Here is a 19,772-nt window from a genome sequence, read left to right as displayed (position 1 = left end):
AAAGCATCATGTGGCGCCATTATACTGTATGGACCATCACGTGGGGCAAGTATACTGTACGCAGCATCATGTGGGGCCATTATACAGTATGGAGCATAATGTGGCCAATGGCCATTGTACAGTATGGAGCGTCGTGTGTGGCCATATTTTTTTGTTCATAATTATTGTTAACGAAACATTGTGATCAGAAGTGCTAAATGGGTGTGGTTGGGGCGTGGCTAGTTGTGAAATGGGTGTGGCCTAAAATTTGCCCCTCTTTCCCTTCCCCTAAAGTTGGGAGGTATGACATTATGAGGCGCCATGGGCTAGCAGTGAAGGAGGTGCTGTAGCTCTGCTCCACGTACCGGTTTCTGAGTGAGCCGGCAAAGAAGAGGAAATGGTCAAGTCACTCAGAAGGGGACCGGAGCGGTGCTGGAAATGGAGGAAGACAGCGATCAGCCAATTAGTAATTTAATAAACTTGCATTACATATCATACATGATTGGGAGGATTTATGGAAATTTTATTTTACTGAGAAAATACAAGACAATATAAGGAATCCACAAGAAAAGTAGCATGATGATATCTCCACTGAAACAGAGTCAGCAGTGCGCCATCGGCAACAAAATTGTCACAGACAATCCAAAACAGAACTCTGGGTTCAGAGACTACAAGTCCACTTTCCCTCCATTCTCCACATCTGTTTCTCTTAAAGGGTAATGAATATAAAAGTAAAATCAGAAAGGCATTTGCATGGCTTTCAGTTCTGATCAGGATAGAAATGGGTTCCTAATAAAGCGTAATTATGTAGGTTACTGCTGCACTGACTTTGCTTTGCAATTCAATAATACAAATTTACTTGTAATATATAACACATATACACAAATATTATTGGAAGATGGATATGAATACGTTTTTGCAGCCAATTATGTAGTCAATGAGACTTTTATTTATGGATGACAATTAGTTGTCTCCACCTTGTGGTCGTTGGTTGGTAATACAAGATAGTCACTTGAATTTCCATTAAATGTTTTTTGTCACAATTATTATCTTGTTATCACTTGTCTATTGTATTGTCTACGCTTTCCACAGCATCATTTTTCATAAATAAAGCTTAGTAAGTATTGTTTTTACACTGGGGTTTATACATAATTAGCAAATGTTAGAATCAATTCAATTGGCTTGAGAGTGCAGTAATTTAAAATAATGTTAACGCTAATGTAATATTGACAGGCAAAAATGAATAAATTACTGCGATCCTAAAAAAAATAGGCTCCATTTCTATGATTATAGTAAGGAATATCTGAATGCATGATTGTTCTGTGGGGAAAGCTCACTCAGTTCATTCCTCACTCAATGGGAGTGCTACGATTATGTACTGTAAGTGTTATATTAAGAAAGATATTCTGCAAATAATGGCTAATATTTTAAAAAAATATATATTTATAAACTAGAGTTAAGGTTGTAATGAAAAAAAAATGGTGAGAAATGTGTTAAATGTCTGCAGATTATGCTACAATTTGTGAAATGATTAGTATTACTTTATGGACTACTTCCCTGACACCAGAAATATTTGACATCCAGCAATCCTAATATTTAAAACAGAGCGGAAGGAAGTCCGGGAATTCCAACAAATCCAGCAGAAGAATTGTCACATAGGATTTGGAGATGTAGTACGTAAAAGAGATTGATGACAAACAAGATCAGGCGGAATAGACTTCGAGAACTTCTAAATGTTTCCTCTATATTCCTGACACATTTGTATATCTTATCTATAATGCAGAGTAAGGGTTACTAATTTTCCCAATTGTCTATTGTAGTGGTGTTAAAATAAAAACTTAGAAGTTCTTCAATAAGAATTTATTACAATGGAAAGTAATAAAAAGTCTCAAAAATTTGTATTAAAAAATAAATGCAGTTCAAAGTGAAAGGGACTTGAAGATCTCCATCTCTTGGATAACTGCTTGGCACATGAAGAACTTTACTTCCATGCAGAGTAAAAGGCGGAAGCGTTGGTGAAACGGCGTCGGTGTGGGGAGTTCACAGCATCTGCTATAACCTCTGGTGACTTCTGGATTTGGGTAATATACCATTTATTGTTCACTTATTTAATGACCTGAAATGACTATGCGGAATCCCTGCACAATTACTACATAGGAGGGTATTACTGTTACAATTATTATTGCACTTGCACTTTGATTATAAAGCCATGTTATTGTGGCATGAATAGTTTATATGCTTATATGCACCTTTTTCTTGATGAGTTTGGCACTTGCACTTTGTTTATTATGCTTTGGTTATATCTGCATATAGAAATCCTATCTAACTACTTCTATCTGTAATGTGTTGTCTGTGTTCTCTCTTTTTTGGAGGCCAGGTGCCCTGTCTTTTTAAATGTATTTTTGTTTTTATGCATTGAATAAAATTATATTTTAATTATCAAGCTGGAATCTCTTTATATCTGACAGCACTTCAAATTGCTGTAACGGATATGGGTTGTACTGGTAAAGTGTATAGGATTGCTAATTTTGATTGGGACATGTATGAATGTGGCATAACTTGAAGCTCATGGGTACCAACGGTAATGGTCTTTTCATATGGGCTAAATAGACCTTTTGCCTACCCCCCCAGGGTCCGAGTGCGATTTCAATTCCTGCACCAATTATAATTTATGATGTTGGTAACGTTACCGCTCTTCACAACACTGTGAGTGACCAGGAAGTGGTTGTTGGCAAAGACTATAGCTCCATAGGCTTTGTACAGCGGATTCGCTGGACGTCAACAGATTTGGTAGGTTAAGTCAGATTCGGTTGAGTATGTCAGATTCGGTTGAGTATGTTACATTCGGTGGAGTACGTGAGATTCAGTGGACTATGTCAGATTTGGTGGACTACGTCGGACCTGCGTGAGAATTTTTTGTTTTTAAATAAAGTAGTGAACCAGGGAAAGTGAAGTGAGGGAGAGATTATTTCAATAAAGTATTTTTTGTGTGTGTTTCCTTTTTATTACTGGGTTAGTAATGGGGGTGTCTGATAGACATCTCTCCATTACTAACACCATTGCTTCGTGTCATCTGCGTTTTTGGACAATTCACAACTGACAGAAAACGTTTGACCTCTGTAATTGCCAAGAAAGGATATATTACAAAATATTGAGATGAACTTTCATTAATGACCAAATACTTATTTTCCACCATAATTTGAAAAATAAATCTTGCCAAATCAGGTGATTTTCTGGATTTGTTTTCTCATTTTGACTCTCATAGTTGTGGTCTACGTATGATGTCAATTACAGGCCTCTCTCATCTTTTTCAGTGGGAGAACTTGCACAATTGGTGGCTGAGTAAATACTTTTTTCCCCACTGTAACTATTGGTGCTTTCTATGGTTATCAAGCATTAACACTTTTAATACATACCCATTATCTGTAATCCTAATATTGTAACATTGTGGTGGTGTCTTTTTTTTTCTGCTTGTACCTTCTCCGTTACACTTGCGCCTCAAACCTTCTATTGTTGTTCTATAACACTCTGAATATTTTCCTCTTGTACATATTTAGCCTACAGAAACAATGTGTCACAGCAAAATGTTATACAGAGGTTATTACCCAGCTTTTCCAGTCTGCATATTGGCAGCTCTAAAGATAGCACATACAGTAACATCTGTAAATCACAAAATGATATAATACTTCTGTAGCGCCCCCACTGTTGCAGGGCCGAGGGGTACCCGGTACCGGGCCTCTGAGTCTCTGCTCTGGGGTTGTCACGGTGGCTAGACCCGGTCCGTGACCCTGCTGAGGGGCGCCCAATGAAAGGTGTGGGTGGTGATGCTGTAGTGGTGCGGGCCGCAGTAAATAACAAGGACACCAGGTTGCAGTCTCTTTACCTCTTTACTGAAGGCTTCAGGATCCTCAGTCCGGAATATGGTTAAACAGGCTGCGCAAGTCCGGCCGGTCTGATGGCACCTCCAGAGTTCCCTTTGCAGGTGGAAATCGGTGCCTACCTTCTAGCGCTTGTGTGTTGTGGTCCTCCCCTGCTGTGCTTACGGGATAGTCCCCACAACTGTTGTGTCTGTTTCTGAAGTTCCCTCACAACTCGATTATGATGTTCTTCTTCGTCCCCCAGATAATATGGCTAGGACGCACCCGTATGACGGGTAGGCTCGGAGCTCTTCCGGGACCCTAGTGTCGCCCCTCTCCTGTTGTTGCCCCCTATGTCTTCTTAGGTGATTTGGGTGAGCCAGCCTGCCTATAACTGACTGTCCTGCCGTAGGTTTGAAGTTAGGCCTGGAGCTCTATACTTCCTCGGCGTTCCGGCCACCGGCTGCGCGCCTCAGTAGGATGTTGCCTCGTCTTACAGCACGACTCCTACTGGTGTTTCTCCTTGTTGCGTTGATCTCGTTTCTCACTCAGCACAATAAACCTCGCTTCTTGTCCTTTCTTAGGGCACCGCCATGATCAAGTGCAGGCGCGGTCCCGTAACGTTCTCTCTGTTCGCTAGGCCTCTGTCAGGATCCCACCCCTGACAGGGACCCCCCTGAATCTTCCCCTGCAACACCCTCTGCCACAGGATGTTGCCTGGCTCCAACCCAGTCAGCTTCTCCCTAACTTCCTATCCAACCCCCAGTTTTACCAGATTGTGAGGAGTGGCCTAATACATAGCACCCTTAGCTCCCCCTGGAGGCCAGACTGTGAAGTGTATTGGTGTCTGTGATACCTGGTCAGGTGAACTCCTTCAGTGCCATCAGACGTACCATAGCCCCCCTTAGCGGCGGAGCATCAGTACTGCAACGACCAGGACTCTGGGACGCTGCACTTCAATAAAAATATATTTATGTAGTGAATACCGCAGGTGCTCTGTGACAAAAAGTGGAAACCACTCCAATAGCAGAGAAGCCAAATATAAATCCGCAGAACAGTGGACTACAGAAAATAACGGACAAAAAAATATTCAAACAAAATTGCCTTTATTTTTTTTTGTGTGATCACAATTATTTATATTGTCCCTTTCTTTTCTCCGCCACTTTATAATATTGAATATATATATATATATATATATATATATATATATATATATATATATATATATTTAACTTTTTTTTTTTTTTTTTTAAAGTATACACATTTTTCAATTATTTCATGTATATTCCTAATACGGGCACATGAGTCAATGTAGTACTACTGCCATCATTCTGTTAAATAAAGGCAATTTTATTTGAATATTTTTTTGTCCGGTATTTTCTTTAGTCCACTGTTCTGGATACTTCTATAATGCCAGCTCTGCCTAGGTATTCATTGCTACATTACTAATTCTTTTAAAGTAGTGTAACTAGTCTGGTTGCTATTCAGAAGCCTAGAAAGCTGGGTATTGATCCATGTGTAATTAGCACATTTGCCTAGAAATTAGGGCAAATCTATGGAGACTAGAGTTGAGCGAAAATGTTGTGCTCCCTCCTTATTTGGCAAGCCGCAGTGTAGGGCTTAGGGCTTGTTTCCATTTGCGAGAAACACGTCCGTGTCTCGCATGTGGAAACCAAGCTCTGGTGCCGGCACTTGGGAGCGGAGCGTGCGGCCGCATAGGAACACATGGAGCCGCACGCTCTGCTCTGGAGTGCCGGCACCAGAGCTTGGTTTCCACATGCGAGACACGGACGTGTTTCTCGCAAATGGAAACAAGCCCTTACCGAACAATCTGCAGCGGGAACCCGGATACCTGGATCGCTCCCGCTGATCACCTGTTCGGCTCCGCAGCTGCATATGTCTCGGCTGTGTCACAGTCACAGCACATGTAATGAGAACCCAACAAACAGGCTTTCCATACATGTGTTGTGACTGTCACACAGCCGAGACACATCCAGTTGTGGAGCCGTACAGCTGATCAGCAGGAGCGATCCAGGTATCCGGGTTCACGCCGCAGATTGTTCGGTAAGCGCTATAGCGTGGCGAATAAGGAGGGAAACGAACATGTTCACTCAACCGTAATGGAGACTCAACTTTCAAGATCCTGGGAGAAATGTGCAATAGACCCTGTGGAGCTGTAATATAGACCTGCAAAACACTAATTCTACTTGCACAAAACTCTCTTTTTTACTGCCAAATTGTTCCATTAGACAGAATAGCCTTTTAGAAGCTAGGGCATCCTGGATAATTTCCACAACGTTTGCTCACAGGTGTTTCAGAAGAGGCATTTTCATAGCCTTTCCACTGCAGCCTTTTCAATAAAATTTGCAGAACTATATGTCCTGTGAATCTCAATATATATATATATATATATATATATATATATATATATATATATATATATATTAAACACTGTCCTTCATGTTCAAGACCAACACATAATAAAAGTAAAAGCGAATCTATTCCTGATGTAATTTATGCCATGAAGCCTTGGTGAGTCCCATGAGGTCAGTAAATATTACCCATTCAGCAGACTCCATTATAGTCAATGGTGTTAAGCCCCACCTCTTCCTGAGACTTTCCCTTTCAGCAGTGATGGGACACTCGCATACATCTGCTGACATCACAGTGTTCTACTGACATCACAGTAGGTATGTCACCTGCATAGTGACCTCACATTCCACAAAGTTCCATGAACAACTGACTGCAGCCCCTTAGCTTCAGTTGTGGTTGGCTTTAACTACAATACGAGTGTGGATTGCATTTTTTGCTAATTTTTCATACATTTTTTGGATAATTGCCCTGTTGTTGCCTGACACAACATGAGCTTCACAGGAAAGCGAAAGAATAAAGAAAGTCTGGGAAGGAAACACACAACACCAGATGGACAAGATCTTACAAATAATCAGGAACCTCCACTAAAGGTTAGGAAGAAGGACCCTCCTAAGAAAACTGGGCAGGATGGTCAAATATTAACAGACAATGAGGGAACAAAGAATATTTCCTTCTTAAGTTCTGTAAAGACCAAATGTGAGAGGATTGTTGACTGCATCAGAAATGGAGCTGATAACATTCAGAAAAATCTGAGCGCAAGAGAAAGGAAAAGCGCGACTGTGGGTACAAGCAGGATCACTAACACGAAAGGCAAAGAAAGTGTAGCAGAAGTGGAAGGAACTGGGAAAAAGAGGAAATATCAGGAAGATCCAGCCGCCATTCATGATGACATCTCAGGTGAATGTAGTGGCCCCAGTAGCAAAAAAATAAAGACCACTGTCCCTCTCACCAGGGATAAGTTTATATTCCACACTATGCTTGGAGAAGGGGGTTATGGTAAGGTTGTACTAGCCACTGATAAAATACGTGAAGAAAGTGTGGCCCTTAAAATCATTAAGAAGAAAAGCCTAATCTCTGACCCTGAATGCCTTGTAGAACACCACGTCCTGAAACTTACCCACAACAGCAGGTTCCTTACACATTGCTATGCGGCATTTTATACTGAACACCATGCCCATTTTGTCACCAAGCTGGCCAGTGGAGGGGATCTGCGTAACTATATAAATAGGACCATTCCCCTGAAGGACTCCGTTACATTTATAGCAGCAGAAATCATTTGTGGACTACAATTCCTGCACTCCCATGACATCATTCACCGGGACTTAAAACCGGACAATATCCTGCTGACTGGCGACGGCCACGTAAAAATTACTGATTTTGGACTAAGTCTTTGTGAGTTTGATAAGCGATTCAGTTCCAGAAATTACGGAGGAGCACCTGGGTATGGCGCCCCAGAAATGATCAGGGGAGACTTTTACGATGCCGGAGTAGACTGGTTCGCCTTCGGTGTCATATTATATAACATGCTTCTCCAAGACTCACCATTCGAAGGAGACACCATTGAGGAGATTGAGTGTAATGTCATGTGTCATGAACCATCATATAAAGACATCGCTGACTACGCTGCTGTTGACATTATGTCCAGACTCCTCTGCAAAGACCCTTCTGTCCGTCTAGGAGTAAATGGAAAAATAAGAAAACACCCCTTCTTCTCAAATCTAAACTGGACAGACATAAGGACAGGAAAAGCACCATCTCCAGTAATAACAGGAAAGAATATGGATGTGAGCATGAGGCAGCGGATCCCAGCACCTTGCAGTGAAGACCTGAACGAGCCAATTCCTGCTCAAGAACAGAGGATTTTTGCTAGTTTTCCATTTGTTTCTCCAGCATGGAGCACAACTTACCACTAAGTGGCGAAACAGCAAGATGCCATCATACCATCTAATCCTCCTGTTTCTTAACTTAAGATCATCTGCTACAGTTAAGTTATTGCCGTACCATCATGTACTACCTGCACTCAAAGTACTAACATCATCATGTTTCATGTCATCAGTAAGAAGCATGGCTGCCTGTCAATCTGGAGAACTTTCTCCCACATTTACCTTTACTTCCACCTCTCTATCTGTGCTGATCTGCTGCAAAGCACCGAATGGCACAATGTATCGGACCTACATACAGAGGGCTGAAAGCTGCTGCTTCACTGCCCATGTGACACCACTGGCAGTCTGCTCTGTGCCAACCGGGATGGAGCAGTATGCAGCAATGAGCCTCCTGTACTCACCTGACAATGCCTAATCGCACTCCTGCGTGTGCTACATCAGGAGATATAGACTATGCCCAACATAGGAGTCTAACAAGACATTTACTTAGATTCCGGTTGGTAAATATCTACTAAACTGTACATTTTCAAAATTGCATGCTGAAAAGAGTCACGATAAGCTGACTATCCATAACCTCAAGTATTAGAAGGTATTTTCAGCGTGCTGCAAAATCTAAACGTTTCCTTGACTTTCAAAAATAACCACCAGCAGTATCTGATGTCAAAGTTGTCACCATTTACTGTTGGTTCACTGAACAGAATGGCTTTGGCTATTGAATCATCCAGCCTAATAATCATTTACAAATCTATCACAGGAACTCAAATGACCATCCATGGTTCCTGAAGACAATACTCTATGACTTTAGAGCAATAGTTGCCTGGACTGTGCTTCTTAGTGCAGCTTACTGCAAGCATTTGCCAACTGAAGGACATTCCCTTCGATGCATACATACCCATATATAGGGTAATACATAGTTCCACTGAGGCTATAAAGAAATTATTTCCAAAGTGAGAGGCCAATACCAGCTAGCCATCACCGCTCCCCTGAGGAACCACCCGTGGAGGTATCATAATCTATCAACCACATTGTTGCAGAAATAGCAGAGGTAAGTCACATTTAGAGGACCTTTCATTACTTTGGACACGCTAATTAGTGATGAGCAAATACACTCATTACTCGAGATTTCTCGAGCATGCTTGGGGGTCCTCCGAGTATTTTTCAGTGCTCGGAGTTTTAGTTTTTATTGCCGCAGCTGGATGATTTACATCTATTAGCCAGCATAAGTATATGTGGGGGTTGCCTGGTTGCTAGGGTATCCCCACATGTACTTATGCTTGCTAGTAGCTGTAAATCATCCAGCTGCAGTAATAAAAACTAAAACTCCAAGCACTAAAAAATACTCGGAGGACCCCCGAGCATGCTCGAGAAATCTCGAGTAATGAGTATATTTGCTCATCACTAATGCTAATCTGGCTGCATCATGATAAAGTGGCTAATGATTCGAATGAAACTTATTTCTCATCCCCATTGCATAAATATTGTCTCGTAAAGTTTAGGTTCTAATTTCCTCTTCATCCAAGGAGCCGGTAACAAATATTCTTCTCTTGGGGTGTTTCTTTTTCCACCATATGACATTGCCCAATTATAAGTAGTCAGCATCATACAGGGGAAAAAAGAAAATGCTTCCAGAACTGGCTTTTCCAGTGTGATGTTGTAAGAGTGAAATGTCTAATCAGATCACGATGAGATTTATCTGTGATTACCAGCATGGGGGAGGACAGCTGCACTGTGTGCCATTATTTACCCTGGGCTGCATCTGTCCCAGCAATTAGAGAATAATGCTCCCATAGCTGTGATAGATGCAGTGTTGTATGTGACGCGCTGCTCGCACGCTGATGCTCTGCTGTCATGTCATTCATATTGTAATACTGGGGAGAGGAGCTGCAGCTTGTCAGTAGTGAGTGACAGCAATCCACACCAATTCCAGCTATTGGACCGTTATTCCCTGAAGCCTCAGATTGCTGTAGATTGATGTATATGTTACACATCCATGAATATGAGGAAGGGTGAGAAGGAGGACAGCAATAAGTGTCCGAGTCCTGAAAACTCATCTTCTGGTTATCCTGTCCAGTGTAAGGGCTCCATATTACAGGGCCACTTTCTAATTAGCCAAAAAAGCATACAAATATTGTGATGTCTGTCCAATAATAAGCGCTGCGGAATATTTTGGCGCTACATAAATAAAATTATTATTATTATAAAATAAAATTAATACAATTATTATTAATAATAGTAAAGTAAACAGCCTGTCAGTCATCGCTGTGAGGGGCAGAGGGAGCGCTACCCTCAAAAATACAGTGGACTCATAGTTATAATCCGTCTGCATTCTTTTATAACTCTCATGAGCCAAAAAGTGCAAAGGTTTTTATATGCCATTTTGATTAAAGGAAACCTGTCAGGTCCCCCATGCCCTCCAACCCAGCAGCATTCACCTATATATGAGCAAATTCCCTGCAAAACCAGCCCTGTATAATGTTATTGAGTGAAAACAAGGTATAAAAACACATTTATAATCTCCCTATTTCCTATGCTAATGAGGGCTTTGACTAGTCGATGGGTCGTTAGTTGCCCCAGACTAGTCAGCCTTCTTTCCATGTTATCACGCCCCTGTGGGAATAGTAACATAATATGCATGAGTGGCGTCATTGCCACTCATGCAAACCTAGCGCATAAGCGCCGCTCATTCCGGCAGCGTCTCTGATGCCAAATGTATGCTACCCAGCTTCAGAGTCGCATTGCACAGGTACAGAGGTTTAGAAGATGACTTCTGGTCATGCGTAGTGTGCGCCTCTGAAGCCAGGAAGCGTACACCCAGCTTCAGAGACGCAGTCATGCTACCGGAATGAGGGGCGCCGGTGTATATTATGGGGGCTACATGGTCACACAGACCCTATATAAAACAATTATAATTAAATGTTATAAAAATAGCACTTATAATGTCCCCTTTTCCTATGTTAATGAGAGCTTTGACTAGTTGATGGAGCGTTAGTTGCCCCAAACTAGTCAGCCCTCTTTCCACAGGGGTGTGAAAAGATAATTTGAATGAACAGCGTCATTATCTGCTCATACAAATCTAGCACATGCGCGGCACTCATGGTAGCACAAAACCCATTCTTAATTAATTAGTAAATACACATGACACTTTATTAGTGTGGATCGAAAATAGACCATGATGTATTTAACAAGAGTTACCAAATATTTAATAGTTAATAAATGAATAAATAAATACACCATAATAAATAAAATATAAGACTATAACATTATCTTAACAACCAGGTAACAATAATAACCAATGACCAACGCCACCCAGCGAAAGCAGGACGATTACCGTATATACTCGAGTATAAGCCGAGATTTTCAGCCCAAATTTTTGGGCTGAAAGTGCCCCTCTCGGCTTATACTCGAGTCATGATCGGTGGTGGGGTCGGCGGGTGAGGGGGAGAGGGCGCTGAGGCATACTTACCTAGTCCCGGCGATCCTGTCGCTCCCCCTGCCCATCCCACGGTCTCCGGGTGCCGCAGCCTCTTCCCCTGAGCGGTCACGTGGGACCGCTCATTAGAGAAATGAATAGGCTGCTCCACCCCCCATAGGGGCGGAGCCGCATAATTCATTTCTCTAATCAGCGGTGCCGGTGACCGCTGATAGAGGAAGAGGCTGCGGCACCGAAGACCAGCTGTCCGGGGGAAGGAGCGGGACGCCGGGAGCAGGTAAGTATCGCATATTCACCTGTCCGCGTTCCACACGCCGGGTGTTGCGCCATCTTCCCGGCGTCTCTCTCTCCGCACTGACTGTGCAGGTCAGAGGGCGCGATGACGCATATAGTGTGCGCGCCGCCCTCTGCCTGATCAGTCAGTGCAGAGAGACGCCGGGACGGGACGCTGAGGAGCTGCAAGCAAGAGAGGTGAGTATGTGTTTTATTATTTTATTGCAGCAGCACAGCTATGGGGCAATAATGGACGGTGCAGAGCACTATATGGCACAGCTATGGGGCAATGGTGCAGAGCACTATATGGCACAGCTATGGGGCAATAACGGTGCAGAGCACTATATGGCACAGCTATGGGGCAACGGTGCAGAGCACTATATGGCACAGCTATGGGGCAATAAACGGTGCAGAGCACTATATGGCACAGCTATGGGGCAACGGTGCAGAGCACTATATGGCACAGCTATGGGGCAACGGTGCAGAGCACTATATATATGGCACAGCTATGGGGCAACGGTGCAGAGCATTGTATGTATGGCACAGCTTTATGTGGAGCATCTATGGGGCCATAATGAACGGTATGGAGTATCTATTTTTAATTTTGAAATTCACCGGTACCTGCTGCATTTTCCACCCTAGGCTTATACTCGAGTCAATAAGTTTTCCCAGTTTTTTGTGGCAAAATTAGGGGGGTCGGCTTATACTCGGGTCGGCTTATACTCGAGTATATACGGTATCCCTCTAATAAAAACATCACGACAGTCCAAGAAAATTAAGGGAGAGTGGGAGGGTGTCTTCTATTTCGTCTGACGCCAGATGCCAACTGATGCCCGGACCCGATATTAAATACATCACAAATCTTCTGCTCTTTTGCTGGCCGCCAATCAACTTCTCTGAAAAGACCGCGCAGACAAGCTGCATGAAAGCAGTTTTAACCTGCTCATGCCCTTGCACAGCTGACTCCAGGGACCTTTTGAGCTTGTAAGTTTGACTAAAAAACAAATGTTAATAACCACACACAATGCTGCTTAACATAAACTGTCCCAATAAACATTTAATTCTAATTATTTCTATATAGGGTCTGTATGACCATGTACCCCCCATAATATACATGGGGGTCCCTCATGGTAGCACAAGACCCATTCCTCTTATTTAATAAGAAGAAGAGTTACAAAACAGTTAAATACATAAATAAATATACCATGATAAATAAAATAGCAGACTATAACATTCTAATAACCAGGTAACAATATTAACCAATGACCGATTCGTCCTCAGATGATTTATTTGCCTTGTTGTTCCTGGCTTCTGCTGCTGATGCCCTTTTACTTCCTTTGAATCCCCATGTAGTGGGTGTTGCCCGTCCCAGTATCCGCTCAGCTGGAAGCTGGCATCTGCACCGATGTCGCTGCTCTTACCTGGGGACCTGGAGCTTCCTGGACGTTCTTCTCTGTATTCGCAGATGCTGCCTTATGACGTCCACAGTGACGCGACTCGGCCTCTGAACCTGCAGTGGGGGTCAAATTCCTCTTGGAGCCGTTGATTTCCTGGCGGCCAGCAGCAGCGGTAAGTGCTCTGGCGCCTTCTTACTGGAAATATATTGTTCTCCTGCCCACTCGTCTCCAACTCAGAATTCTCTTCCTCTTCATTCCGGGGTGATCATCTTTCTTCTTCTGCTGTTGTTTTATGTGTTGGTTCTTTCAAGGCATTTCTTCAGCCAATCCTCCCATCCGGCATTGCCCACTCTTCTACTCAGCTGTTCATTTAAATTCTCCATCTGTCTTCTATCTCCGTCAATGCAGGATGCCAGATGATGCCGGATCCGATACTAAATACTTCACAAATTTCCCACTCTTTTACAGGCCACCAATCAACTTCTCTGAAAAGACAAGCTGCATGAAAGCAGTTTTAACCTCCTCATGACCTGCAGAGCTGACTCCAAGGACCTTTTGAGCTTGTAAGTTTGACTAAAAAACAGATGTTAATAACCACACCCAATGCTGCTTAACATAAATTGTCCCAATAAACATCTAATTATAATTATTTCTATATAGGGTCTGTATGACCATGTACCCCCCATAGTATACATGGGGGGCCCTCTTGGTAGCACAAGACCCATTCTTCTTATTTAATAACAAGAAAGAGTTACTAAATAGTTAAATAAATAAATATACCATAATAAATAAAATAGCAGACTATAAAATTCTAATAACCAGGTAACAATATTAACCAATGACCGATTCATCCTCAGATGATTTATTTGCCTTGTTGTTCCAGGCTTCTGCTGCTGATGCTCTTTTACTTCCTCTGAATCCCCATGTAGTGGGTGTTGCCCGCCCCAGGATCCGCTCAGTTGGAGCTGGCATCTGCACCGATGTCGCTGCTCTTACCCGGGGACCTGGAGCTTCCTGGACGTTCTTCTCTGTATTCGCAGATGCCGCCTTATGACGTCCACAGTGATGAGACTCGGCCTCTGAACCTGCAATGGGGATCAACTTCCTCTTGGAGCCGTTACTTTTCCTGGTGGCCAGCGGCAGCTGTAAGTGCTCCGGCGCCTTCTCACTGGGTTTATATAGTTCTTCTGCCCACACTTCCCGGCCTTAGCATTCTCTTCCTCTTCATTCCTGGGTGATCCTCTTTCTTCTTCTGCTGCTGTTTTTTGTGTTGGTTCTTCAAGGCATTTCTTCAGCCAATCTCCCCACCAGACTTCGCCCGCTCTTCTAATCAGCTGTTCATTTAGATTCTCCATCTGTCTTCTATCTCCGTTGATGCCGGATGCCAGATGATGCATGGATCTGATACTAAATGCTTCACAAACTTCCCGCTCTTTTGCAGGCCACCAATCAACTTCGCTGAAAAGACCGTGCAGAAAAGCTGCTTGAAAGCAGTTTTAACCTGCTCAAGCATATGCACAGCTGACTCCAGGGACCTTTTGAGCTAGTAAGTTTAACTAAAAAACAGATGTTAATAACCACACACAATGCTGCTTAGAATAAATTGTCCCAAAAAACATTTAATTATAATTATTTCTATATAGGGTCTGTGTGACTATGTAGCCCCCATAATATACATAGGAGGCCCCTCACTCTGACAGCATGATTGCGTCTCTGAAGCTGGGTATGTGCTTCCCGGCTTCAGAGGCACGCAGTACGCATGACCAGTTCGCATCTCGGCTTCAGGAAAATGGCCGCCGCGATCTCCATCTGCGCACACGCGGCATCCCGCGGCCATTTTCCTGAAGCCCCGGGAAGCAGAGCACTCCATCTGCGCACGCGTGGCCTCAGGAAGATGGCCGCTGCCACGATAACCAGGGGAATAGCAAAGATCGCGCTCTTTTTCGGCTGTTGCGCATGTGAGAACCACTACGCCAATGCCGGGAAGATTAGCAAGAGGTGGGGGAGAAACAGACATTTCACCAACGCCCTTTTGACCAGACCAGCGTGATTGACAGGCGAAAACGGCGACTTTTGTAAGGTATTTCGGCAGCATAGGTGGGGAATCAGGGGACAAAATACACTATTGTAAAGCACAGCTCAGGCCCTATTTAACGGTATTTTTATCTCATACTAAAAAAAATGGGGTAACAGGTTCCCTTTAATGTCTCCATCTCCTCTGCTGCCAGCGTTGGTGAGAATCGTACAGCACCCTCCCTGTGGCTGCTAATTTCTAGCGTGAGGACTCCCTCACAGAGCATCATGCAGAAGCTTTATTTTCCATCCTAAAACTGACACATAATGGGACTGAAATGCCCCCCATAATAATCAATAATAATAAACACGATGAACAATTATTTGAAATAAGTTTCAATGCAACGCACTATTTTTCTAACATGTTGCACCTATCTTTGCACTTTGGTTTGGTTCTGTAGCCACAAATAATTGATGTGTAAACTGTGGTGTTACATGGGACTGTAGGATTCATTCATATGCTCAGAGAGCTATCACTATGTGACATAGTAGAGGTGTTACATTTCTTGTTTAGGGTGGTTGGCTGTAAAGCTTATACTCCAGGGCTTGGGCCGCTGATCTTTTCTGACCCAAAAAACACTCCTGAATCTCTGTATTTATTCAGCAGATAGAAAAATGTCATCAAGCTGAATGCAAGAAGTGAGACGTTACCAGGACTGGAAAAAAGCGTATTCCGAAAATCATCATCAACTGTGCAGAGCGTTTTATCTCCTATACGGATAATTAGCGCAGATCTCACAAGAATATGATATAGACTGCAAGTGTGAGAGATACAAGCTCCACTTCTGACAATTAGAACCTACAACTACAGTCATATTCAGGAATAAATACATCTTCATATGTCCCAGGAAATGGAGATAATTTACGGGTTAGAAATGGCAAATAGTTGGCATATACTGCGGAGAGGAGAGAATTTTGTAGAGTAATCCTATACATGGCCATATTATTGATAACTCACATTGGATTACACAGCCAATTCCTGAAAAAGAACCCCTTTTTTTGGCATTCACAAACATACAATATTTAATTAACACACAAGACAAGTTGACTTGGATGGAAATTATTTGGCCACTGACTTTATTAAAAAATCACATACCAAATTTTAAACTTTCAACAAAACGCAGCTCAGCAAAAGCTCAAGCCCATTTACCATATTCCAAACCTGATGTCAAGATAGTTTCCTGAACGACTTACCCCATGGACACCTTGCTTAACCAAAAGTAGGCATGAGTGGCCCCTCCGCGCCAAGGGCCAATTCCACCATAGCCTGTAAATCAAGGTTAAAAATGTCAGTGCCTATTTCCAAAAGATGTACTGAATCGTTCCAAAAAAGGCCTGGCACTCCACCTTCCAAGTCAACATGCCAAAAAGCAAAACCGCCGATAGACGGCAAAAAATTAACTCATAGACCTATTTCATCTTTTACGAATCTTCTTCCAAAATTTTAAGTCCACAGGTTCAGACCAAAGCAACCTCAGAATAATTTCAGAAAACACTAACATGGTATTAGGAAACATATTTTTTTAATTCTAACAAAGACTGTTTCATCTGAAATAATAAATCAACAGTTCCAACTTTCCCAATGGTGTTCCCGCCGAGGTGAATAATGATAACGTCTGGGGATGGAAACTTGCTATACATCAAAGACACATGTTCCATTTGACTGTTCCATTACTGTCCCCTGATGCCAGACCAAAACACCCTGACCAAATGAGGGGATATGGACGGGCTTAATCCATAACATTGTTTCCTTGCTCTCCACTCAGCCCAGTGAATGAAAGAATGGCCTAGTATCTACACTAGAAAACTAAGAAAACTACAAATAAAAGTTAGCTCCACATTATTTACACATGTATAATTTATAGCACTTCGAAACCCATCTCCCTAACTTCTTAATAAATGCTTCACCTAAACCAATCCTGGCAGCCTCCATCACAGCACCAATCCGGAAAGAATGGGTAGAGAAATATCTCTCACCCAAGCTTAGCCTGGACAGACACTTCCTCAGTATGCTCCTAAATTGGAACTGTGTCAAAGGCTTGCCAAAATTATGAATGACAAACTTACTCCTCCCAGGAGGACAAAAACTAATATATTTCCTGCATAAACAAACTGGACAAATTACAGCTTCCGAGAAAAACTTTAAACTACTACCCTTACCCTCCTGGTCCATATTGGATTTGGCTATGTACAAAACCAATGATCCATCTGTAATGGAAATTTGGTTAACTGCTAAACCTTCTAACCCATTTTGCCCTCTGGGCAATAATTCGACGACTACAAGAGCCCCAAAAAACATTAGAGATGCTGCAGTGCAAAACAGTAAAGACACAAAAGCATCAAAACACCACAAATTGGATACTATGCACAATTCTTACAGAATACCCGGAGAGATGGGGCACCTGCCATCCCGGATAGAATGATTCTTCTTATAGCCCTTCATTACCTGCTTGACAATAAAATAAGAGTTAAGTGGTTTCTGACCCAAGACTTTCAAGAAAAAGGAGATACCATCTAGATTCCTAGAAACCATAGCATATGCAACAATAACAAAAACATTAACGCTGATTGCTCTGAACTTGACCCTACGTCTAAACCTTCAGTAAAGCCGAACTTGGACCAGACATCCCAGGCTGACAGGTAACTTTTCCAAGTAGAAACAGCCACTGAACGCTGCAGAAGATAATTAAGACCAGATTAGACCCCATAGATAATCCGGGCACTCCTCTCCTATTCTCTGGGCACAGGGTACGAGATTGAAGAAACTTGTGAACTGAAAATCAGAAAGTGATTCAGCGATTAAATTGCATTTTTCTTTGACATACGCGGCTTTCAGCCAAATGTTATATTTAAGACACAATAGCACTAAGTGTCTCAATAATTTAGCCGCTAAATGACATTTACTACAAAGACAGTTCACAGAATATAAAAAACCCTTGCTATTAGACCTGATAATAATATTTTTATTTGCCAACCCCAAATAACTATTGCTACCAAGATGGGAAATAATGCTATCAGAAGGCCATTATTTGTAATACCCTTATCTATTCAGGCCTGAAGCCACCTACCAGCACACTACTCGCCGTCCAGAAAAATGCTAAAACCAACGCTGCTAGTGCAGCGCCCCAGAGTCCTGGTCGTTGCAGTGCTGTGGCTTCGCCGCTAAGGGGAGCCATGGTACGTTCGATGGCACCGAAGGAGTTCCTCCAATCAGGTATCACAGACACCAATATGTTTCACAGCAGGGCCTCCGGGGGGAGCTAAGGGTGCTATTCATTAGGCCACTCCCCACCATAGTGGGTAAACTGGGGGTCAGGCAGGAAGTTAGAGAGAACGCTGACGGGATTGAACGGAGCAACACCCTGTGGCAGGGGGTGTTGTGAAGGGAGAGACTGTAGGGTCTCTGCCAGGGGTGGGATCCTGGCAGAGGCTTGGCATTGAAAGAACGTAACGGGTCCGCGCAGGCTCCTGGAAGCGGCGGGACTCAGGAAAGGACTAGAAGCGAGATAGATTGTGCTGAGTGAGAAACGAGATCAAGCAGAAGGAGAATACCAGCAGGGGTTTTGTTGAAAGAGGCAGCACCCTGCTGAGGCGCAATACCGGTGGCCGGAACGCCGAGGGAGTGGATTAGAATACAGCTTCAAGCCATACTCCAAACAGCGGCAGGACAGTCGGTCTCAGGCGGGCTGTCTACCACATATCACCTATGAAGTCTTGGGGGGCAATTGCGGGAGAGGGGCGACTCTAGGGTCCCGGAAGAACTCCAGGCCTACCTGACAAACGGGTGCCATTCCAACCTGAATACAGGGAAGGGGTGGATTACAGAGGAACATCAAATCGAGTTGTGAGGGAACTTAAGAAACAGACACAACCGTTGTGGGGTTACTTTCCGTAAGCACAGCAGGGAAGGACTACAACACATAGCGCTAGAAGGAAGGCACAGATTTCCACCTGAGAGGAGAACTCTGGAGGTGCCATTGGACCGGCCGGACTTGCGTAGCCTGGTGAACCGTGTTCTGGACTGAGGACTCAGAGATCTCCAGTAAAGAGGTAAAGAGACTGCAACCTGGTGTCCTCGTTATTTACCGCGACTTACACCCCACAACCGCACCGCTACATCGCTACCATTACTACTACCTATTTCACCGGACGTCCCCCACTGACGGACAGGGCCACGGACCGGGTCTAGCCACCGTGACAACCCCGAGACTGAGAACTAGAGGCCCGGCTCCGGGTACCCCTCGGCCCTGCGGCGGTGTGGGGGCGCTCCAACTTGGCGTCACGAACAGGATCTACTTAAGCCTGAAGAATCAGGTCATGTGTGCCTAGAGACTGTGATTTGTTGTGCTTGGACTGTACTTTATTACAAAGACTGTGCTGCGCCAGTTGCCGCCAAAATCCGCCGCCATTGCAGCGCTGAGGAGAGCGCAGGAAGAGAAGAGGGGCGTGGAGTGGGCGTAGACGAGCTGGAGAGCGCGAAGAATAATGGCCGCCCAGTCTAAATATT

At 43.5% G+C, this 19,772-nt stretch overlaps 1 protein-coding gene across 8 annotated transcripts; it reads left to right on the top strand.

Moving 5' to 3' along the window:
• Positions 1-6,575: 6,575 nt before the first annotated feature.
• On the top strand, positions 6,576-16,097 carry LOC143768445 (protein kinase C delta type-like). 8 transcript variants are annotated; one of them, XM_077257122.1, is made up of 6 exons: positions 6,576-9,137; positions 13,149-13,364; positions 13,661-13,755; positions 14,233-14,337; positions 14,634-14,738; positions 15,870-16,097. In XM_077257122.1, exon 1 carries the CDS (start codon positions 6,698-6,700, stop codon positions 8,120-8,122), a length of 1,425 nt encoding a protein of 474 aa, XP_077113237.1. In that variant the 5' UTR covers positions 6,576-6,697; the 3' UTR covers positions 8,123-9,137; positions 13,149-13,364; positions 13,661-13,755; positions 14,233-14,337; positions 14,634-14,738; positions 15,870-16,097. The 8 variants fall into 8 exon arrangements, with proteins under 8 accessions (XP_077113237.1, XP_077113233.1, XP_077113235.1 ...); XM_077257118.1 differs by having other exon boundaries at positions 14,122-14,337; XM_077257120.1 differs by having other exon boundaries at positions 14,076-14,337; positions 15,873-16,097.
• Positions 16,098-19,772: the final 3,675 nt, after the last annotated feature.

The sequence above is a fragment of the Ranitomeya variabilis genome, chromosome 4 (assembly GCF_051348905.1).
Source record: "Ranitomeya variabilis isolate aRanVar5 chromosome 4, aRanVar5.hap1, whole genome shotgun sequence".
In the NCBI taxonomy this organism is placed as follows: domain Eukaryota; kingdom Metazoa; phylum Chordata; class Amphibia; order Anura; family Dendrobatidae; genus Ranitomeya; species Ranitomeya variabilis.
This window is presented reverse-complemented; position numbering and strand designations above follow the sequence as displayed.

What these genes read in the sequence shown, in the direction of transcription:
- LOC143768445 (XM_077257124.1), top strand. Translation starts at nt 6,698, where the DNA reads ATGAGCTTCACAGGAAAGCGAAAGAATAAAGAAAGTCTGGGAAGGAAA.